This window comes from Pseudorasbora parva, chromosome 15 (genome assembly GCF_024679245.1).
Source record: "Pseudorasbora parva isolate DD20220531a chromosome 15, ASM2467924v1, whole genome shotgun sequence".
In the NCBI taxonomy this organism is placed as follows: Eukaryota; Metazoa; Chordata; class Actinopteri; order Cypriniformes; family Gobionidae; genus Pseudorasbora; species Pseudorasbora parva.
Window position 1 is genome coordinate 28973946 of NC_090186.1, and position 25050 is coordinate 28998995.

The 25050-nt window shown below is 40.2% G+C and overlaps 1 protein-coding gene across 7 annotated transcripts in view; it reads left to right on the top strand.

Moving 5' to 3' along the window:
- The first annotated feature begins 621 nt into the window (after positions 1-621).
- The window catches only part of otofa (otoferlin a), a 113850-nt gene continuing 89421 nt past the window's right edge, over positions 622-25050 (top strand). For 5 of the 7 annotated variants that reach the window (XM_067417610.1, XM_067417612.1, XM_067417609.1 and 2 more), the window contains exons 1-2: positions 623-983; positions 8351-8409. In XM_067417610.1, the coding sequence (XP_067273711.1) occupies positions 905-983; positions 8351-8409 (138 nt within the window). In that variant the 5' untranslated portion in view covers positions 623-904. Of the gene's footprint in view, positions 984-8350; positions 8410-25050 lie in introns of all 7 variants that reach the window. The other 2 variants (XM_067417608.1, XM_067417607.1) reach the window with 1 other exon arrangement.

Genomic DNA, 25050 nt, shown 5'->3' on the forward strand with positions numbered 1-25050 from the left:
AAAAGGGGGGCAGAATCGATGTTGTGGACACCCCTGGCGGTTCTTTTTCTATCACAGGTTTTGTTTCTTGGAAACGTGACAGATTTGACAAAGGCTAGCTAGAGTACCAACACATGTAAATTTAATATACAAACAATAGGCTATCTGGAAAACTTTTAACAACGTTTTTAAAGGGTTACATTTAAATATGATTACTGAGTTAAAACTCTATTCATATTTAAATTAACTTGTGTAGCCTACTCTATTTAGAACACTAGCCTACATGTGAAAACCACACACCTCTCTAGGCTACTAAAAAGTAAAAATATAGTTTCTATATCTAGAATGGCTTTATGGTAGCCTATAGCTAGCCTATATCATCAAATGATTTTGATTTTTTTTTATCATGTAGGCTACCATCAAAATGTGTCCGATTGTAACACTTTATATTATAAGTCAGTTTAACTATAATTAATAAAGAACAGGCCAATATAAAATGTATGTTGTTGCCTCGAATAATATTCAATCTGCTAAGAACGAAGCCTGTGAGACTTCAGCGAGAATCCGCCCTTGAGTAATCGAGTGTGCTTCTGCCCCCTGCTGGCGTCATCCGTCATCGCATTGTGCCGCGTGCGGAGCAGTGGCGAGGCGCATCGCAGTGTGAAAGAGTCTCACAGCGGATCTGACGAGTGCTCATGTGCGCATTGTAAGCGAGAGAAAACGAAAGCTCTTTAATTATTAATTACACTTTTTATGTTATTGCGCACGGAGGATGCAGCCTGTACAACGAGAGGATTTTTCCCCCATTTTATGCAGAGGATAAAAGCAGTTAAGATATAAGTTATGCGGCGTTGGTCAAGATTTGTATGATGAAACATTTTCCTTCTGTTCTAGTCTTTTGATTTTTTTTTCACTCCAAGTTGAAATGGCTTTAGTGGTATATCTAAAGACTGTCACAGAGCTTCGTGGGAAGGGGGACCGAATCGCAAAAGTGACTTTCAGAGGTATAGAGCAATACTTTTCATTTCCAGTGAATGGGTTTTTATGTGTGCATCTGTACACTAAACATCTTGGGTAATGTGGTTTTATGTTGTTATCCTATTTAATGTAGCCTATATCATGCAGTGATGTGTAACCTGAAAGCGTGTGTCTGATAAAAAAAGTTGTAGAAATCCATGCATTAGGAAGCACAAAGAACATGGGATTTTTAATATCGCTTCAGATGATGAGAACTCCCCTGTTAAAAGATAAATGGGAACAATTTTCCTCATACTCAAGCTTGAGCTGCTTTCTTCCTTGGTGGTTTCATTATATGTGTAACAATAGATTCTCATATCAAGACTCTTAATGTTCTCTGCAGTATACTGTTTAATATACGTTGCTGATGTCAAGCTGTAGTCTAACATCGTATTTTAAGCAAATGGAAATTTAGTGTAATAAGCTACTGGGATTATTTTCCAAAATGTCTTATGAGGAATACCTTGATAGTCCATTAGTTAAACGCCATGCAGTGTGCCTTAGTGACTTTTTTATTTTTTATTTTAGATTTGTTTTTAGGTGTATTTGTATTTCAGCACCTTGGACAGTTGCTAAGTGTTCATCTGACACAATCATTTTCTACTTCATAAAATGAGTGTGTGAGAGAGAAAGGGTGGGAGGAAAAATACAGCCAGAGATGTGTGTCAGTTTATGTGTTTCTATAGCATATAAAAATATAAATGACAGAATCGCCTTAGTTAAATGAAGCAGAAATGAGCTGGGACAAACAACTTTTTATTGGTAATAAAAAAAGCTGATGCATGTTTTTAAAGAGTACATCATCTGGTATTAATGGGAATCTTTTTACCAGCTTTACAGAATGACATTCTGTTTAAAATGACAGTGAAGGTGATGGTCTTCAACTTAGGCCTACTCCCAATAGTGATTTGATTGAGACACTGAGTGATTAAGGTCACCACGGTTACAGTTCGCGCCCCCCCCCCCCCCCACACACACACACATACACACACACACACTTACTGAGGGCAGTGACTGTTAGCTCTCATGCCACCCTTTCCTTCCCTCCCTTTCGGTCTTCTTCAGTGTGCAGTGATCTAGGCTGTCTAGAGCGGAAAGGGCTCTACTGAGCTGTGTCCTGTTTCTCTGTGGGTTGCATAACTTAGATTGAGTACCTCTTAGTAGATCTGAGAACAATGAAAAATCTCAATTCGATTCAATCAGAGATAGAAAATGATGGAATGTGCAAAAATATTGGCTTTCAGACATTATGAGATGTGATTGCTTTAGAATTTGAAACGTCCTTGTGAAGACTATACATGATTGAAAATACTGTTTAGGATTGTTCTGTTGGTTTAAAGGTGGCCCATGAGTTTGTATTAAAGGTAGGGTAGGCAGCATAAATGGTTTAAATCATAGCAAATGCACATATATCTTCTGTGGAAGTCTCAGGACCAAAAAAATATCGTCCAATCATTGCGTTAGGTCCGAATGCAATAATAGGATGTCCTATCTGCCTGTCAATGTATGTATTGGCATATCTCGACACACCCTGCTCGCGCAGGCATCACATCGGTGCGTTCCAGAAGGCTATGCAGAGTAGATACACAGTCACGCCACAAACAAACAAAGAGCAGCTACCTTTTACAGTTTATCCTGCACTAAAGCAATGAGCTTATGGTGGTTTTCACGCCATGTGATAATTCAACACATTCTCACACCCAACTCGTCACATATGGACGCTTGACCCGGATCCCTTGTCGTCACTTTTCAACGAACTGGGCGTACCTTTATCGTCAATTTTCGACGCGCTGGGTGCTCCATTCATTTCAATGAGAAACCTTTGGCATCATACACAGACGCACTGGGAAAGGGAATATTATCGTCATGGTGAAATTTATTTTTTGATTTATTTATTGAAATTATTAAACAATGAATTATTGAAAAATGAAAAATTATTATTATTGGTTTATAATTTTGCCATTATGACATGTTGGAGTGTGCTTCTCAATTAAATCAGCAAGCATCATTTCATTTACATTTATTTTATTTACGCTATTTAGACACATTTTAACATGTAACCCGAGCCCACCCCATCCCTAAACCTACCCATTTGTGTGAACATGATATAAAGCACAGGATATAACATACGACTGTATCCACGAGTTATTCAAAAAAGTTAAATAATCCAAGTTTTCCGAGGCCAAACGATTGATTTGCATGAAGAAAATCCCCAAAAGCGATCAGCATCTCCATCCGCCGAAGATCATGAACACATCAAATTTCAAATATTGCTGCCCGTACTTCAGATTTCATAGTGAAATTGCATTGGCTCTCATATGTCTTGTGACCAATTGCGCCATTACGTCAGCATTGATTGTAAAATGTCATTGGCTCTCCTGTGTCTTGTGACCGATTGCGTCATGTTTAAGAGTCTTTTGAATTATTTGAATGAGATGAATGAATTCGTTCATGGGGCAGCGGGATCATCATTTCAGCGATTAAAACATTAAGATCAACCCTGTTCTTCACATGAAGACATCGTATGACTTCAGAAGACTTGGAATGCAACATGAGCTAATACTTTTATACTGTTTTGGTCAGATTTTGCAACAAATACTTGTGACTGTACATTTATTTGCCTGGTATGTGTTTTATATTGTTAAGATGTGGGTAGGTTTAGGGTAGGAGTTGGGTTAGTTGCTCCAAAATATAAAAGTAGCCTTTAAATATGAATAAAATCATGTCTGCTTTTACAAACGCAAAGAATTAAATGCGTCTGTGTATGACGCCAAAGGTTTCTCATTGAAATGAATGGAGCACCCAGCGCGTCGAAAAGTGACGACAAGGGGTCCGGGTCAAGCGTCCATATGTGACGAGTTGGGTGTGAGAATGGGTTGGATAATTACCATAATTATGAGGTGGCGACCCTTGATCTTCAGCTTAATTCAAAGCCGAACTCAGCCCCGCGCACAACATTTGAGCTTGGGCAGTTCGGTCTGGACTTGATCCATAGAGGAGTAAATATGCCGAAAAGAAACTGTTCGCACCAATGAAATCATCAGGGCGGTCTTTAGACGATGACGGACAGATGATAAACGGTAACGTAATCAGGCATGTCATCAAAGGCGCTTGGTTGAATTTGTTCAAATCGATTCAAATCCTAAACTGAGAGCTTGTTTGTATGTGCAATTACCTTTACTATTTCTCTCTGAAATGATGATCATGTTGGTAAGTAACTGTGTATCCTTAAATTATTTTCTTTTTTTTTACGACACTGGAAAAAGATTGTTTATTCCAGTGTGTGTGCAAGACAGGTTTGTCAAATTTTTTCAACAAAACCCGCCAACTACTAACCCAAAACAATAGCTACCCGGGGAGGTTCTCCAGAAAAAATGGCGTTCACATAATTGAGGATTGCTTGAACCCGCGGACATGGAAAACAACCTAGCGGTGAAAAAAGGCAGACTTGGCAACACAGTGCAGTTGAGCTCTGTTGACATTTGACAACTAACATTATGCATCGCTTCATTGCTCTGATTGGTTGTAGGTCTGTCTAATCTGTTGAAACACGCCCCATAAGTACAGCCCAATGGAGCAGTATCAGACTCATATTCTGACTAGAATTGAGTATGACCACATCAGGCTAGTTTAGCTGTTCACTTCCTCAGAATCAGAATTATACGCAACACTATCAACACTAAAATATATGTTTATGATGAAATTGTTTGCTATGTGTTTTGGACCAATCATTTATGCGTTTGTTAGCCTCTCTAAAATTCTCTACCCTACCTTTAAGTTTTTGCCCAGTTTATGCATGTTACATAAGGTCTCGGCTACATATGTAACCCTCGTTCCCTGAAGAAGATGAGGATGAATGCTGGTTTCCTTTCAGTCAGTACACTACGAGTTACGTCTCCCATTCCGTCAGTACTGACGTAACTCATTGACGAAACCAGCATTCATTCTCATCTTCTTCAGGGAACGAGGGTTACATATGTAGCCTAGACCTTATGTTACATCCATAAACTTATAGTAACTATAAGTAAATGCGACTTAAATCTAGACTAGACTGTTGTATTGTGTGTTTTTAGTTTAGTGTGATGCCAGAGATAATGATTTATGTATTTACCCTTCTTCTGAATTGAGAAATATCTAGTGTACCTCAGCCAGAAAGCAATATTATTTTATTTTTATTTTTTGTAGGCATGTGTTTGAGTGCATGAGTTAGTGTAGAAACATATTTGTATTGACTGTTCATATGTACTCGTGCACACAAGCACACACTGACAAGGAACAACATGCATTATTATGTATTATTCTTAGCTCTCTTGGTAGTAAATGCTAAGGATTGGAAAAGGCAGTTTCTTTTTTTGCCCTGATTTCTGTGACCAACTCCAACCCCTCTATAAAGCAGTTTCACACTTCACCATTTTACTATGTTGCATAATCCTAATAAAATCTGAATGTTACCTACAGTTTACACAGAGGGTATTGATAAATTGTTTATGTAGGCTACATAATTCTGTCATGTAATGCATGTAAAAAATACATTTTGTTTACAGTTAGTAAATGCAGAATTAAATCTTACACAATAGGTTGTTTGAAAAGATTATTACATAAAAGGCTTATATATTATACACATTTTGTAAGCATATTTTGCAATCTTGACTGTTCCCTGCTGGTGAAATGACCTGTCTATCTCAACCCGAACAGCTGACTTTAGAAATTGGATAAAGATGCATCTAAGCCTGTCGCAATAATCAATTTATCAATATATCGCACAATATATGTACATGACCTTAAGATTTTTTTGTGATGCGATATATCACCCGTTATGTTTACATGATAATGAATGTCAAAAACATTTTACTCGATTGTGCTGTCATCTTGTATGTTTTCTGTAACAGAGGCGAATGTGGTTCTCAGGCAGTTCCTTCATAAACAGAGCGGTTATCGACAGGTGAAAAAAAGACGCCCTTTGAGGTGTTAGAGTGTTTTCCTGACAACTACTGACAGTTTGGAAGAATAAGCGCAAATGGACTCGATTTCAAAGCTGCAATCCTCTGTTCCGGTGCACATATAAATGTCAATGCAGAATGAAAAGTGTTAAAGCCATTTCACAAGGGAAAATGTTTATTTACTATTTATTCATTTTTTGAATTTTTTATTTAGGATAATATTAACCTTAATTTCCATGATCTAAAGAATTAAAAGGTTGTCATTTAAAAATGTGTAGGTCTACTTGCATTATTATGCTGTTATATTATATTCAGTGGCATAAAATAGTCTTACAATTCCAATTATATTGTTTATCGCAATTATTTCTGGGACGATATATCGCGAAACAAAAATCGTGACAGGCCTAGATGCATCTTTTTTTTCCGTCAACACTTGACTAGTTGATACTAACACTTACTTCTAAAGACTAACACTTGAATATTTGTTCTTTTTTCTTTTTTTTCTTTATTTATAAAATAAAATAAAAACCTTGCTACTTGTACTATGCTAACTAAGACTTGTCATAGCACTTACATATTGTTGCCTTTTTGTTGATTTGATTGTTTGAGTTGCTCATTAAATGTAACTGTTAAATGCACATTGCATAGTTGTGCTGGAAGTAGGGCTGCACAATTAATCACATTTCTAATCGTGATTACAAATATGGATGCCACAATAAGGCGCAATTACAAAAAAAGTCTACTTACATTGTTCTAGTGCTTAAGTGTGTTTTTTTCCTTTCTACATGTTATCATGTTATCACTCACTGCATGTATCAGGTATATCAAACATTGGATATATCTAAATTTCCTTAAACTATAATAATAGAAAAACTGAATTCCTGATGATTGGCTCTGCAACCTCATCAAAAGAATGGACCTGTCATTGGAAATTGATGGGGTTGATGTTAAGCCTTCTTTGACTCATCTCTAACTTTTGCCTTTCATATTTCTTCTGTTTTTAAAAGCTCTTTTTTCCATCTCCGTAATATTGCACATCTTCAATCTTCTCTCACTCAGGCTGATGCTGAAATATTAATCCATGCATTGATCGCATCCCGTTCAGATTATTGCAATGCTCTATTTCTTGGTCTTCACAAAAAAAAACGTACTGTCTGACTTAACACCACTCTCCTACCCGGTCCCTCAGATCATCTGAGCTTGGTCTTTTGTCCACTCCTCGTTTTAGGTTGTCCACCTAAAAGGTGGTAGGGCATTTAGTATCAATGCACCTAAATTATGGAATTCGCTTCCCGTACTATTGCGTAATTTATCATCTCTGTCTAACTTCAAGACCCAGCTAAAGACATATCTATTTAATTTGTATTTTGAATAATGTGGCTATAGAAGACCTGTGTTTGTCTTGTGTATGTGAGTATGCTAATGTACTATTGTGCAAATGTATTGTCTAACACTATGTAAAGCGACCTTGAGCTTTGGAAAGGATCTATATAAAACATTTTTCTTCTTCTTCTTCTTCTTCTTCTTCTTCTTCTTCTTCTTCTTCTTCTTCTTCTTCTTCTTCTTCTTCTTCTTCTTCTTCTTCTTCTTCTTCTTCTTCTTCTTCTTCTTTTTCTTTTTCTTCTTCTTCATATTCATACTCATCATCATCTTCTTCATCTTAAGTTTTTTTTCATGGTTTTATTTTTATTTTTAGTATAACATTATAATTGTGTATTAAAAGAAAAACCAAACCAATGTATAGTTGATATTTGAGGCTTAATACTATAGAAAAGCAATGCAAGTTTTTCAGGAAGAAAAAAATATGGCATCCAGTTGCTTCAAACAATAGTATAAAGCTATTCAAAACATAATTAAATTTATGTTATAATTTGAATTTTTGATAATCGTTTTTTGTGTGTCATAATCGTGTATAGCCCTTGTTGGAAGTCAATCGTTTTATTTGTGATGAAGCAATGAAACGTCTAATTGTGCGGACCTCATTTTTAGTCAGGCTGTAATACAAAGAAATAATAATGCAAAAATAAGAGATAACCTACAAAACAAAATAACTGATTATGTTGTAGTCACTGTATACTTTTTCCTGTGACCTTTTTTGTTTTTCTATGCTTTTTTGCATAGTAAAATAAAACCTGTAGCATTGGCCTTTTTTTCAAAATAATTTTGTCAGATAAATACATTAAGCAAGTCAGTGTTTTGTTCTTCCCTCGAATTTATAATATGTTTTAAATATAAAATATTTTCCTCATATTTTGATGGTTAAATCGAACTTTAGGGGCATTCATAACAAATATCCTCCCAGACATAATATTTTGGCCACTACTGTATATGTAACATAATTTCTGTTATGTTAGTCGCTGCTTTGATACACTGCAGAACCACGTTGACGTTTAACCTTGTTTATTTCCCTGCAGGTCTCTCCTTCTTCTCTCGGGTGCTGGAAAACTGTGAGGATGAGGCACGATTTGAGCAGGTCAGTCCCCCACACCCCCTGCTGTATCACTAGCTTCCACCACTCACTATCTCAAGCATCTTCAGACACACACACACACACACACACACACACACACACACACACACACACACACACACACACACACACACACACACACACACACACACACACACACACACACACACACACACACACACACACACACACACACACACACACACACACAGACACACACACACACACACACACACACATGTCGTGTTTCCATGTTTTATGGGGACTTTCCATAGGCGTAATGGATTTCATACTGTACAAACTGTACACCCTATCCCCTTACACTGCCCCTGCCCCTAAACCTACCCATCACAGGAAACATTCTGCATTTTTACTTTCTCAAAAAAACTCACAAAATGTCGGATATTGCCATCTTTGTGGGGACATTCTGTCCCCATAACGTAGGGATTACCAGGCCACACATACACACACACACACACGCACACACACACACATACATTTATATGCACACTACGAATTTGATTTCTCTCCCCAAGAGAGCAAGTGTTGAAGGAATCACGCTAGGAATCGAAACTGCTCGACCGTGGCCAAACGCATCACATTTAGCCCCACTGATTCCTATTTTACACAGACCCTCAGGCAAGCACCATAGCAGTATGAAGTGACAATAAGCCTGTGAAAATTACCATTACGCTAATGCAGTTCTTTGAATGAATCCTCTCTTTACTCCAAAATATCCCTGCTACAGGTCTCATCCTTACATTTTTTTGTAAATAGGTAAAGCTTTGTTGCCTTCTTGTTCTTAAATATGACTCGAGGATGTGCAGAATGGTTTCTGATTCTGTAGCAAGAAATAGGGTTTTATTTGGATTGATAATTATTTTTGAAGTTATTTTTAAAGTGCCCATATTTTGCTATTTTAAATGTTCCTAATTTTGTTTTGGTGGTCTCCTACAATAGGTTTACATGCATCCAAGAAAAAAAAGCAAACACTTTTCTCATAATAATCATTGCACATTACCTATTTTCCCACAGTCTGAAATGGCTCAATAAAGGATTCTCTCTAAACCAGTGCTTCTCATAGTGTGGGGCACTGCGGGGTGGGGGGTGGCGGGGCGGGTAGTTGCGGAAATCAGCAGAAAGAAAAAAACTAACAGAAAACAGCCATTGCAATAGCTTTCAAGTGCATGAATAGCAGTTGGTGCTTTGCCTTTATAAAGCGGCACGGAACGCCAGTTCCACTGAATTGTTCTTCTTAAACCCGACATAGTTGCTCGCCATAGAAAAGCACCTCTTCAGCGAACCAAATCAGAAGCTGCTATTGTAAACGTGCCACTCCGCTGCTGTACGTGTTCTGATGAGAAGATGTATGAGAAGCTGAGCTCATGAGAGCTCACTGCAGCCACTGATTATATATTGTTCATCCAAAGCATCACTGAAATATTTACTTTGTTTATCGTTTATTTAAATTAAAAGTCAAGTTCTGATCTATTGTTCTCTCTTATTGTTATATTTTTCAATGAAATTGCACATTACTTTTATTTTTTTATTTTTAGTTAAACTTATTTAGTAGTCAGAATGTATGACCAAAACAGAACCTCTGCTCTAGTCTAAACCCCTCATTTCCCAGAGCTTCCTCTGCTCTGATTGGTCAGATAGCCAAGTCCCTTGTGAAGTCTTTTTGGAAATACTCCAGATAGCTATTTTGGGCATACAAGACCTAAACGCATGGGTCAGACTGGAAGCACAAACTCATGTGAAAAGTTTTGCATTTCGTTGCGTTCCAAAGTTTAAGTTTGCTGAACTCTGATCTGCGAATTCGCATCACGTGACGATGTGTGACCAGAAGAAAATCGATATATCATGGCATGACCTCTTGGCTGAATTAAAAGAACAATATTTTTGCAGTAAAGTTGAGTAAATTGTATTTTTCTCTTTTTACATTTTGAGTGTAGTACTATTTGTTATGTGTTGATTTCTTGTTAATAAAAAAGACGCTTCAGAGAGTGACATCATATCACGACCGTTGCCGTGTGCAAAGAAATTTTGCATGCTCAAAGTCTAGTGTGGCCGCGACTTTAGTCCCATCTTAAGGGAGAATTCTGAAATCCAAAAAACTGCATGCCGAACTCACAGTTTAATAACATATTTCAAAATCAAAATCTGACATGAACTGCCCCATAAATGTTGTTTCTTATGCTCAAATAACAATATAAAGGCTTATTTTTCAGGCGGGACGAGTCAATGTGCGTGTGCATGTCCTAAGCATGCGTATCTGTAACAACTGTGGACTTATTACTCCATATGGCATGTTGCACAGTTTGGTATCAGTTCTTTCTTTTAGGAGACAATAACTATATTTGTCATGCACTTTGACTTTTAAAACTCTGCAGACATTTTAGATTCACAAACAGCTATAAACACAGCAAGGTAATATTCAAAAAAGCATAATATGGGCACTTTAAAATATATCTGTAAATCCTCCTCATGAGTCCACATAGTAGGCAGCAATTCAATTATGTTTTGTTGTCAGTCGTGATTGGGACTCCCACACTAGCCTTAAACTCGTCTCACCTTTGGTTGTTACATTTTTTTTTTAGTGCTGCAAACATCAAGTGTTACAAAATTGCTCTTTTGATTATTTAAAAACCAAATGCTGTTTCCTTTTTTGGTGATTTCCTTGCTTAACACATTAAATCAAAGGTCCCATTCTTTGCAATTCCATCTTTCAAACTTTAGTTAGTGTGTAATGTTGCTGTTAGAGCATAAATAATACCTGTAAAATTATAAAGCTCAAAGTTCAATGCCAAGCGAGATATTTTATTTAACAGAAGTTCCCTTTCAAAGCCTACAGCGAACGGCCGGTTTGGACTACAGCCCTGCACTTCCTGCTTTAATGACGCAACTAAAGATGTTCGTTGACGAACCCTCCGCCCACAAGAACACGCAAATTCGGGGGCGTTGTCCTTTTGCTCTCGCAGGTCGAGAATAGGAAGCGTTGTTTTTGTAGAGTGTGTTTGTCGCCATGCCATTGAAACGCTGTTATTTTCATCCCGGAGTCAAATCACCTTTGTTTGGCCTTCCCACAGACACTGTCCGTAGAGATTAATGGCTACAGTTTATGTTTAACTCGGTTCCGGAAAATTATAATCACAATTTAAAAATATGTGCAGCAAATTTTGCTGAGGACTGCTTCCTCAATCTCAATCAGTTTAATGCCGGATTCGCAGAACGATTTTTCTTAAAAGATGACGCAGTTCCCTCTTTGTCTGGAGAAGGCGTTGTTTATGAACCACAACTGGTAAGTGTATTTTATTATTTAAGTTGGTCCGTTTAACAGTTTTTGTAACTCATTACACAAAGTGCAACGCTGTTTAGCTTTGTTAACTAATGTTAGATGGTAATTGAAACTAATCCGAAAAACTTAGCATATAAAAGTGTAGTAATTCATTCAGACACCATCGATTGTTGGTGTTAGTAATGATCAGTTTAAACTACTGAATAGACAGCTTGCCATTCTGAAACATCCAGCAAAAGTCTTTCCTGAGCAGGTTGTAATCGATCCTCTTCGATATTCTCCGGGTCTGATTCCGGCTCAAATTGATAAGGCAATATAGACATTTTTGCAATAACATTGAGCGCGCGTATCGTATCTACCCGTTATGATAAGAGGCGGGACCTTTCCGGGCAACGTGCGCTAAGCTGCTGTCCAATCACAGCGCGGGAAGCGCTGGCCTAATCAGAACTCGTTACATATTTCTGAAGGAGGGACTTCATAGAACAAGGAAATCATCAGGCCGTTTTTAGGACAGAGGAAATACTGGTATACAGATAAGTAAATTGTGTGAAAAATACTGGGTTTTTTTACACGCGAAACATGAACTCATGTTATATTGCACACTGTAAACATAATCAAAGCTTCGAAAACACGCGAAGAACGGGACCTTTAAGGTTAAATTAGTTAACATTAGTTAACTACATTAGTTAACATGGACTAAGAATAAATACCCTCTACAACATTTATTAATCTTTCTTCATGTTATTTTCAACATTTACTAATACATTATTAAAATCAAAAGTTTATTCTGTTAACATTAGTTAGTGCACTGTAAACTAACATGAGGAAACAATAAACAGTTATTAACTAATGTTAAAAAAGATGAGTAAATACTGTGTAACTCATGTATTGCTCATTGTTATGTTAGTTAATGCATTAATGATGTGATGAATTGAGAAATCAGCTTTCCCTTGAGCCTTTGATATATCACAGTTAATCGTAATATAAGACTATCCTGTAAGTTTCAAAGCTGAAAATGTCCTTGTTAGTTAAAGAAAAGCTTTTATTCACACCAGTGCCAGAAAACGAGAACTCTCAAATATATATTGATCAATAACGTAATGTTAAACGGATTGCAATAAATGTGCCGAAGATAGCAAGATATTGTGCTGTGCCTTGTTTGCTTCATTTCACTGTGAAATCGTTTGTAAACAAGACACAGGTCGATACTGGATTTGCAGACATATTGAGATTAAAACACAATGCTGTGCCTTCTATATTGGATCAGACAGGAATGGTGTAACACACATATGTGAGTAAAACAAGTTTTTTTAAAAATATGTGATAGTATTAAATTGTTACAGATCGTTTTGGGTATGTGTGCATGTCTAACAGAACATTAGCATGCTGTCACAGGCTGAAGAATCCTTTATTTGTTGGTTCATTGCGATTCAGGATCAGACATAGACATGTAATGTTATTAGCTAGGGCTCACAATGTCCCAGTGCTATGTGTTTTCCAGACAAACTACCAAAATGCAAGCACATCAGTGAAACTTAAAGTTTAAATACTTATATTGTTAATATGGTTTTTATATCAAAAAATGTCATAATTTAGAATTAAAAGGCATTTTTTATATACTGATATTAGCCGTCTGGCTTAAATGCTCTGTTACAAGGGGTGTGTCTGCTGTGAGACTTTAGTGAAAAAACCCACTGTTGTGATTGGCTGACATCTTTGCATTTAAAATGAGTATTAGATGATGTGGTGGAGGGGCGTGGTTTAGTGAGGCGCGAAAGAGACGGAGAGCTGGGGAAAGATTGCTGAGAAAGTGTTATTGTACCGAGTTGTTGGGAGCGCTGTGAGCGCGAGTTTATTTTGTTTGTCTCTGAAATACGAGTCGCAGTCACGCCGACCTTTATTCTTTGAACTTTGCAACGTTATTTCTCTCACAAAATGCCTTCACCACAACTAACAACAAACACGATACTGACATGAATACATTAAGAGCTTCTGTTGAGCATAACAGAGTCATTCATTCAAAAGGCAGTTTGGACAAGTGTGCACTGCAGATAAACATGTGATCCGAACATTACAAAGAGTGTTCTTTGAACGCTCTCTGCAGTTTAGTCATTTAGATAACAGATTTGTTTCATGCTACTCACAGAAAGATGTGAAGTTGATCATTTTAGTCACTGGCTTGATTTACTGATGCATTACGCTTAGGGCATTAAGACAGTGTTAAATGATTTAGAAAGAAAGTCTATGTGAACTTGAATGATTAGCTACACATCAGAAATCACTGATCAGGCATTAAAGGGGGGGGGGGGGGGGACACTCAGTTTCAGTCAATCTCATGTCAATCTTGAGTACCTATAGAGTAGTGTTGTCAAAAATCTTTACTGGAATATCTGAAACGATACGATTCTCAGTTTTTACAGTATCGATACCAGCTGCGCTTTCCTCTCCGACCGAAAGCGAGTTGACACACACCGGCATATTCTCACTCAGCCCGGTTAACCTCTGAGCATGGCGAACGCGCGTTCTGCTGGATTTTTCCTCATGACAGTGTGTTAGTGTTAGTGTGTGATCGGTCTGAATTTCGCGCAGGATTGCACATAAATTAATTCTACTAATCCCCGCAGATTTCGTGCTCACATCTGAAGCGCACACACATAGCCTACCGTAATAAAGCCGCCTCTGACATGATACAAGTGCAAACATTTGCTTCTTTTTCCAGCTTATTATTGGTCAAATACACTCAAAGAATTATCAGTGCACATCTGGAAGAGTATTAACGTAAACACAGTCGCAAACCGTTCAGGAAGAACGAGTAACAGGAACAGTGTGGATCCATGCGTCCGTTAGTCTTAAAGGGACCGCAGTCATTTGTTATTCAAACTACAAAAAGACAAACGATCAACTGCTCTTGACTGATCAACTTGTAACTTTAATAATTTCATCTCTACGCTATTGAATTTTTTACAAAGAACATTATCCAATGTTGTTTTAAATGTAATTACTATACATTTTTTTATTCAGTTTCTTACCTGAATGTTAGACCTACCTGAAAAAATAAAGCAGTCTATTTAATTTGTATCTTCTATTCTATTGCATTTATTTGTGCTATTGTTTGTAATCTGTTTATTTGTTCTTATTTTATTACTGTTTACTCGTCTTTTTAAATTCAATTTACCATTTGAAATCAAGCTTTCTTGTGCTGTGTGTAAGCTATTGCAACACAATTACCCCATTGTAAAAAATACATTGAGATAGCAAAAATTTGTGAGATAATTTTAATAGTAATTGATCAATTGATCAATAATTGTTCAAATCAAAACGATGCCCAACCCTAAGGAACATGCTGGCCACATGAATTTTTTGTAAAAAATAACAATGAATAATAACAAGTTTTGTTGTCATATTAAGCATCTTATCTTTTATTTTTATTTTTTATTTGTTTTACTGTGGTATGGATTTAGTATCGATATATCGATATTTTAGTCTGGTATCGTATCGAATTCATAATTTTGGTATCGTGACAACACTACTATAGAGTAGTATTGCATCCTTCATATCTCCGAAAAGTATTTAGTTTTGTTATATTTAAAAAAGAAATAAAGGCTGTACCAAAAAAAAAACGAGTGGCTGGAGGCGTATCGTGTGGGCGGAGCTAAAGAATGACAAGCGCACACAAAACGGTGACGTCCTCAAGCGTGGAGAAGAAAACGCTACCCTAAATAAACCATGGTTGTCAATCAGATTCAACTAATACATATATGATCCAGAATCAGATCCAGAGGCTGAAATAAATTGAACAGGAGAAGCAACAACAGCAGGACGTCCGTCTCTGTGGTATGTACTGTATTTAGTGGACTGTCAACATTTGTGTGTCTTTACTCGCAGTTTATGAGGACATGATTCGGTTTATGGACTATTGTATTTGACTAAACCTTAGCAGTAGCAAGCAAAACGGCTTTGCACATCAGACTAGTGTAACATTATACATTACACTACAATGAACAACAATGGAGTAACCGTTAGCGCATTTGAATGACGAAGCACGCTTTGTGAGAACACTAGGTTTATGTTTGGGTGGTTTTACAATAAACAAACTGACACCTATAGTGGTCAACTAAACAAATGTATTTAAACACACACCATAGATCGCATGCTCCATTGATAAATTAACTAATGTTATATACGATCTTTATACTGAATACACGTTTACTGATGTTTACTTAAGCGACGATAGCCAACAACATAGATATTTGAAGCAGTTTTACTCACCGCCTGTTTCAAAAGCACGACCGTGAACCTTTATCGTTGGGACCGCTCCGTCAAAAACACACTTCTTTGGTAACTGTTGATTTCGTGAAGTCCTGTGACAGCAGTGACCGTGGAGATCCACTTTTGCGACACGACTGAAGCATGATGTTATGAAGCTTCCCGTCATTTCTGTGTTCAAATCGGTTCAAATGCAGCGCTGCCTTCCCGGAATGCTGTGCTGAAGCGTTGAAGTCCCTTGATGTCACCCATAGGAATAAAGTGGAGCGCGGCGCGACCATAGGGCGCATCAGAAGTGTTCACGGATGAGTGGATCTGCACCTGAGAGCAGTGTTTATGGGCGTGCATTTCCTCTCACGCCTCTAGTCACGCGTGCGCGCACCCTTCCGGGAGAAGAGCCCATACGGCCCATACAAGGACCTTCCACTCTGTCGACGTCAAGCCGACCCATACTCAAAAAAAGCTCTCCGAAACTTGTGAGAAACCGGAAGGAGTATTTTTGACACAGAAATACTCCATCAAACGTCCAACATTAGTTTTTGAAACTTGTCTATGTTTAGGATGGGAAACAGTGTAAAAAGCTCAGTTTGCATGAAACAGCATTTCACCCCCCCTTTAATGAACACTGTTACTCACTGTGGCGGTGCTGTCGAATCCATTCAATTGTCTGGTTCACAATTATATCCACTAATCGGTCGTGAGAGAGAATCATTCCGGTTTCAAAACAATCCCTCCCTCATGTGAACTGAACTGGAGCTGAAGCTCATTAACTATGCAAATCTTATCCAATCCTAGCCGTGGGCGTTTACTTCCAAGTCTTCAGGGCAGCACACCCATCAGAACCCAGTGTTCCGGAGATAGCCTCAAAACCAGTGTAGAAAATAGCCTATTACTTATTCGTTATGATGCTTTTGAATGTAAAAAACCACGCGCATGTAAAAACCACGCGCACGTCAAAAGTTGAGCTCAGACAACAGTATAAAAAATAAATAAGCTAGTGCCTAATGTTCACAAATAAGACCTAATTGTAAAGTGTTACCATTGTATTTTGTCTATGTTATCAAGAAGGAAGTTTGTGTTTCCATTTCATGATGAGCCCTGCCCAATGTGTATCAGACACCCTGATGAACTGCTACTGTTCAGGAAACGGAAAAACACTGTATTTTTAAAACAATTAAACACTGTGTTGTCGAAGTTGATACTGTGGCTTTATATATGATCATGTACTTGTTTGTGTCAATGTATTAACATTTTACCAAAATTAAGCTCAAAATATTATTTCTCCTTGTTGTACGCAGATGTGCGAACATAGGCCTGGCCTAGAATGCCTATGGATAAATCTGGCCCTGATAATAAGGAGCGAGAGAATTACTCATAGGGTGCTACCCACTTCTTATTTGAGCATCCTCATTTCCTTTCTTAGCTTCCTTTCATCGCACCTTAGCTTCACCCCTTTAGGATGCGAGGGAAGGACGTGAGGACGGAGGAATTGAAACAAGTGAAATGATATATCCTCACTGCCTTTAACGTCACTTCAAAGCGTCGTCAATTAATGGTGACTCTGCATCACTGGATTTAGTCGGGATTCTTGAACATCAGAGATAACTATTTATATTGTAAGCTTCAACCTCCACAAAATACCACATTTGTCCACATTTTAATTAACATTACTAATAATTATTAACAACGAATTCCAGTTATTAACTGCTTTTTATTTGTTGTATAGTATTAGTTTATAATTGTTTCTCTATTTCTTGTGTTTTGATATAATTCTGCAACTGTCAGGTGTTGGTATTTGACAAACATTTGTGTCTTGTACACATAATAATAAATGTAGCTGCAAGCAGCCATTACCGGGGCCAAGTACAAAAGAATCAAACAAGGAAGCTAACAGCAGACCAACTGCAAAAATGAGTAAAGACATTTGGAGACAATTTTTGTTTCATGTTTTGTTTCATTATAGCACCACCAAGAGGCACAATCATAAAAATCTTTTGGTGTGTTCTTGGAGTGAGCCCAAAAATGTCTGTGTCAATTTTGGTAAAAAAAATATCTCATTTCAGAGTTATAGACATTTATATGAAAAAACACATAAAAATGACTGACACATGACTTTGACTGGATTTTACTCCCCCTTACTATCAATATTTTGAGATTTGGGCATTGACTTATAGCTAGCTTTGGAACTTCTGACGCTGGTTTCGTCTTGATCGGACTAGCGGTTTCAAAGATATCAGCTAGCGCTTAATTACCACGCTGCACAAACCATACATCGAAACCTGGCAAGTCTGGCATCGGTGGACTTGGCAAGGATTCAAAAAGTCCCATTAAAATATGTCAACCACAACCAAAGGTATAAACGTTTGAAAAAAACAATCCACTAGGTGGCGCTGTTTCAAAACTTCTCAGGCTACTTCAGAGCATCGTGTGGCAGACCCATACCAAGTTTCGTAATGATCCATTCATGCAATCCTTAAATACAGCATTTTAGCACATCTAAAATGGCAGAGAGCCAAAATAGCCAACATGGTAAATTTGGATATCAGTCGACTCAGCATGATTCCTCGTTCAATAAAACAAATTTAATAAAAAACAATTTTATGATTTTAGGACAAACGGTTCAGAAGTTATAAGCCAAAATAAAATAAAAAATGTATCTCCAGACCAATAGGTGGCGCCGAAACACAGTATGTTGCCTCAGGTCATGCTTGTGATGACGTACTAAGTTTGGTTTGAATACAATAAAGCGTTGTGGAGATAGAGCCTTTAGTGTGTTTTTGCAACCGCTAAGTAAAATTTGTTTGTGGGTTTATCGAAAACGATTTGACGAATCAACTTAAATTCCATAACTTTTTGTCAGCATGGTCTGAAGATGATCTGGTTAAATTTTAGTGTAAATCGAACTAACGGCCTAGGAGGAGTTAGAAAAAGTTGGTTTTCTATTTTTAAAAGTGGCAGGAAAATTGACATAATGGAAAAGGACATCATATGCAATCGAATCGGCTTCAGCCAAGGAATTAGAAGAAAAAAGAATTTTGTTTTCTACCTATTAGGGGTCAAAAGAGAGAATGCGTATCGTCGCTCACGACTCCTCAGGAAGCCTCCTCACCTCCTCGAGGTGCAGTTAGAGAATTGAGATCTCCTACAAAATGGCTGAGCTCCATCGGTTTCCGGGTCATAGGATGGAGGACGGAGGAGTGAGGAAACGAGGAGGGATATTGAGAAGCACCCATTGTGAGTAAGGCAATAAACAAAAACAATTAATTTGGGGTTATCTAAATGTAGGGAACTAAACCTGACAGTTTTCCTGCTAATTAGTGACATAATTACTTTTTTATCTTCATCTTTACTTATTTGCCCAATGAACTTTCTGGTTGACCTCCAGCCTCTTTATTTCCTCTCAGTCCCTCACTCATAGTTTTGTGGTAGTAGTTTAATCATTACTAGGCGGTTAGAGAGGGTCAGTACACATTTCAAATCGACTGAGCCCACTCGCCACTTATGATTACATCACAGATCTCATACCAAACCCCACAGGACAGTTCAGAAAACACTGTCTTCACTCCAAGTTCTGCGCTGAAGGATATGCCAGCTTTCTTTCCGTCTTTCCCTCCCTCCCTCCCTCCCTCCATCTTTTCTTTTTTTAAATAGGATGTTTGTGTTTGGCACCAGCATTGTCTTTTCAGGTTTGTCAGGCAAGCACGATCAGGTTTCATATTCATCAGAAGTAATTTGGGTTTTAGTGTACCTAACACTGACATGCACTGAAAGAAAAGCATAAACAGAAGGTGAACAGACTTAATTTTAAAGAGATGTGTGTGTACATTTTCTATTGATCATGACAGCTTTTATTCAAAGATCAATTACTATAATCAAAGAGTGCTGTAACAGGGCATTCAGACATGTCAGTTAGACAAGCACACTTTCTGCATTGTAAAGAGACAATAAATGTCTGTATGCCAAATTCTGGTAGTTTGTTGCATCTGCACAACATAGAACATAGATACATACTGTTGATTTCATTCAGCACGGACACGTCCACATTCTGCTTTTTGCTGCTACATTAAAAACAAAAAAACAAAAAAAATGATTCAGGCCCTTCATAGATAAGACACATTTCAATTATGTTTACTTTACCTAATTAAATTAAGTTGTGTCGAAATGTGTCCAATCGTCCTAATTTATTTAAAACGGAAGTTTACTTAATTAATTTGTGTTAAAACTACATGAAATATTTGTGCTGACATAACTAACTGGGCAGTGGATCTGTAATTCCCAGCTTGCTTTGCAAGGGACTGCGCTAGGAGAGAAAATGTATGGATTAAAGTGTTATTTTATGTGTTTTACGGTAAAGGGAAAGATGTTATCAGTTTATGTTAGTCCTTTTTTTGAGAATTTAAAAAAAACGACATACCCAAATAAAAATGTCTGCACCTCTTAAACCCTATGGTCTATATCCACAAATTTGGTCTTATTTTAAACTAGACACTTGAAATTATGTTACCCAAAAGTTATAATAACTCAAAGTAGTATAGGGACAGATTAAAACAAGGGGAAATATGCATGTAAGTGACTCACATTTTTATTTTTTTATTATTCCCTTATGGAAAAAAATATGAGATTTTAATTTTAAGGCCCTGAAAATAACCTATAAAACTGAATGTCTGTTTTGATTCAAATTTGAGGACGATTCTATCAAAAATGTAGCTTCTGTAAGCTTTTATGTCAAAAAAAGACTAGGCGTCCTTTCAAAAAAAGGCCAATTATATTAGAACATTTGTAATAGTAAAGAGTAGTTTTTATTCAAATAAACTGCATTTTTTTGTACGGTTACAGCAGTAATTTTGTTTGTTTTTATCCAAATAATGTGCTGTACAAAAAAGTTTTGATCCAGGCTGGGAACCACTGCCCTTTTGTTGGATTTTTTGGAGGAGCATTTGAGGGCTGGAAAGAGCACTGACGCTGAAGGTTTTTGTGGCAGAAGGAAAATCTCTTGATTGTGTGACAGCTATATGACTAGCTTTCTTTAAAATAGTTAGAATAATGAAGAAATGCTCATGGGGTGAACTTTTAGAGCAGCACTAAGATGGAGTTCATTTGTTCAAGTGAGACGACAGACACTGAAAAACCCATGAGCATCGCTTGTGCTTGAGTATATGCAGGAAAACGTCTCAGGTTACGTATGTAACCCTAGTTCCCTGAGGGAACGAGACGCTGCGTCGAAACGCTGTGAGAACGCCTCTGCGTTAATGCGTCGTGAAGCGCCTGTAGAACCATTCCATCGGAAAAAAGATCGATCGTCGGCGTGATGACGTCATCGACCGGAAGCTATAAAACGTCCGTGAAAACAAACAGGAACTAACTTCTGATAAAGCCTGAAGTAAGTGATCACGGACACGCCGGGAGTATGGCAGAGCGACGCAGCGTCTCGTTCCCTCAGGGAACTAGGGTTACATACGTAACCTGAGACGTTCCCTTTCGGGGAACTCGAGCTGCGTCGAAACGCTGTGAGAACGCTTATACCCACATCGCCATAGGACCAAGTGTCTCGTATGTGTGAAGCCGAAGCGCACACGGTTACGAGAGTACCTGTGCCCCTACTGTAGATGCCAGGTCTAGTTCGTAGAACCTGACGAAGGTAGAAGGAGACGACCAACCGGCCGCGTTACAGATATCATGGAGGGAAGCCCCCGACAAAAGTGCTTTAGAAGCAGCCATACCCCTGGTTGAGTGCGCCCGGACAGCCAGAGGAGATGGCTGCCCGGTAGCTTCATAAGCAAGTGAGATGGCCTCGACCACCCACTTGCTCATCCTCTGCTTGGATACTGGGGCCCCCTTCTTAGGGGGTCCAAAGCAAACAAACAATTGTTCAGTTTTTCTCCACAGGGCAGCTCTGTGGACATAAGTATCCAGTGCCCTCACAGGACACAGCAGATTTAATCTTTCCTGGTCTGACGTCAAAAATGGAGGAGGACAGAAGGCTTGTAGAGTGATGGGGCCCCGTGGGCTCGTAGGAACCTTGGGGACATAACCCGGCCTGGGATGTAGAAATGCTTTCACCATCCCTGGCGCAAACTCTAGACATGAGGGCCCTACTGACAGGGACTGAATATCTCCTATCCTTTTAAGAGATGAAATGGCCAAAAGGAAGATGGTTTTTAGGGTGAGGAACTTATCCGAAACCTCCTCCAGAGGTTCGAACGGAGGTCCGGACAAGCCCCTCAGAACAATGGCCAAGTCCCATGCTGGGACCCTCGAGTGCATAACTGGCCTCAACCTTAATGTGCCACGAAGGAAGCGTGTAATTAAAGGGTGTCTTCCCAAAGACACTCCACTGCAAGGGACGTGGAAGGCACCCAAGGCCGCCACGTACACCTTAAGTGTGGAGGGGGTCAACCCTGCCGAGAACCTCTCCTGCAGGAACTCCAGCACTGTACCAACCGGGCAGTTAACTGGGTCCCACTGGCGTTCTCTGCACCATGCTGAGAAAAGTCTCCATTTCAAAGCATACAGCTTCCTTGTGGACGGAGCTCTGGAGTGTAGGATGGTCTCTACGACCTCGGCCGAGAGACCTTCCTCTATGAGCCTAGCCCCCTCAGAGGCCAGGCCCACAGTTTCCACATCTCTGGGCGTGGGTGCAGGAATCTCCCGCCCGCCTGAGAGAGTAGATCCCTCCTGGTCAGAATCTCCATCGGAGAGCCTTCCAGGAGAGATATCAGGTCCGAAAACCATACTCGGGTCGGCCAGTTCGGAGCCACTAGAAGTACCTGGGCCCCGTCCCGGCGTACCCTCTCCAGAACTCCTGGAAGCAGGACAATCGGGGGGAAGGCGTACAGAGGCAGCCTCGGCCACTCCTGTACCATGGCATCCAGCCCCAGCGGGGCCGGATGGGTCAGAGAAAACCACTGCGGGCAGTGAGAATTCTCCGCCGAAGCGAACAGGTCTATCTCCGCCTTCCCATAAACCTTCCAGAGGAGCTCCACCACCTCTGGGTGGAGTCTCCATTCCCCGGGCCTCGGCCCCTGTCTCGACAGGCTGTCTGCTTCCTGATTCAGGGCCCCCGGGATATATACTGCCCTGATTGACAGCAATTTCCCTTGGGCCCACAGGAGGATCCGATGTGCCAATTTGTCCAACGGACGAGACTTCAGACCCCCCTGGTGGTTTATATAGGCCACCACGGACGTGTTGTCTGTTCTGACTAGTACATGGTGGCCCCTGAGGTCGGGCAGGAACTGTTTCAATGCAAGAAACACTGCGAGCATCTCTAGCCGATTTATGTGCCAGTGCCGCTGATGCTCCTGCCATAGACCCTGGGACGAGCGACCACTCATGGTCGCCCCCCAGCCCGTGAGAGAGGCATCTGTCGTTAGCGTTACGCGACGAACATGAGCCCCCAACACGGGACCCTGAGATAAAAACCCCGGGTTTTTCCACATGACCAGAGCACGTAGGCATCGCCGCGTGACTTTGATCGTGCGGAGCGGATTTCCCCTCGGGGAGAACCCTTTTGTCTTGAGCCACCACTGCAGTGGCCTCATGTACAGTAGGCCAAAAGGTATCACGTTGGACGCTGCTGCCATGAGACCTAACAGTTTCTGGAGCTGTTTCACAGTGACGGCTCGGCCTAGCTTCTGTTCTTTGGCGGCTGCCAGGATCGATGCTATGCGTGTTGGCGATAATTGCGCCCGCATAATTACCGAGTCCCAGTTCACACCTAGAAAAGTGGTTCTCTGAGCCGGAGAAAGCACACTCTTCTTGGCGTTCAGCCTCAACCCCAGCTTCGACATATGGGCGAGAACAGCATCTCGATGCTGAACCGCCATCTGCTCTGTATTCGCTAGAATCAGCCAGTCGTCGATATAGTTCAGTATGCGGATGCCCTGTAGACGCAGCGGCGCCAGAGCTGCATCCACACACTTGGTGAACGTGCGGGGTGACAGTGCTAGACCGAAGGGAAGTACACGATATTGGTATGCCTCTCCCCCGAAGGCAAACCTCAGGAACTTCCTGTGATGTGGAAGGATGGAGACATGAAAATACGCATCTTTGAGGTCTATGGTGACAAACCAATCCTCCGATTTGACCTGCGCTACAATCTGTCTGAGTTTAAGCATCTTGAATTTTAGCTTGGCCACCGAGCGATTCAATAGCCGCAGATCTAATATCGGGCGTAAGCCCCCATCCTTCTTCGGCACGATGAAGTAACAGCTGTAAAAGCCAGACTCCCTGCTGGGAGGGGGAACCCTCTCTATAGCCCCTTTTTGCAGGAGTGTCTCTACTTCCTGTGCCATTACCAGAGCCTGCTCCGGGCCCACCTCTGTAGGTAGGACACCGCAGAAAGGAGGTGGCCGACTTCTGAATTGAATGGCGTACCCCTTTTCTATTATCTGCAGGACCCAACGAGATATATTTGATAGACGTTTCCACTCGTCTAGAAAATCTACTAAGGGAACCAGCCTCTCGAGGCTGGCCTCTGGTGTATTTTGAGCAACAAGCGCAGTGCCCTGAAGCGGCGGACCGGCAGGGAACAACTGACTTGACTGCTCGGGGACCCCCCGAAGGGGGTGCGGACCACCCTCGGGTGGCCCGCGGAGACCGACTGCGCCCCGGCATTGCGGCGGGGTTGGCAGCGCGGCCCCCCGAGGGTGCCGTAGGGAAACGGGTACCGTAGGCAGGGGTAAGCACCGTTTCCCTACGGGGGGAACCACCCTCGGTGTGCAAATCGTGGAAGAACGGCAGGCCCCGTCGCTGAGGTTCTGAAGCGCGAGACGGCAGGAAGCGTTCGTCTAGCTTACTATGACGTTTTCTTCCTGCCTCAGATCTTTCAGTGGGCCAGTCGATGTTTAACCTGGCCACTGCTCGCGTCAAAACCTCAACTAGCTCCTCACTAGCAGGGGACTGAAGTGGCGAATCTTCAGTATCGATACTTTCAATGTCCACCTCCTCAGAGCTGGACAGATGAAGTACCGGCGACTCTCTCGGGGGGGAAGAAACCGCCATGCGTGCTTCCATGCCCCGAGAAGAGCCGCTGGATGGAGCAGGTGAGGGCAGAGATAAGGCAGCGCCCGTCTCTAACC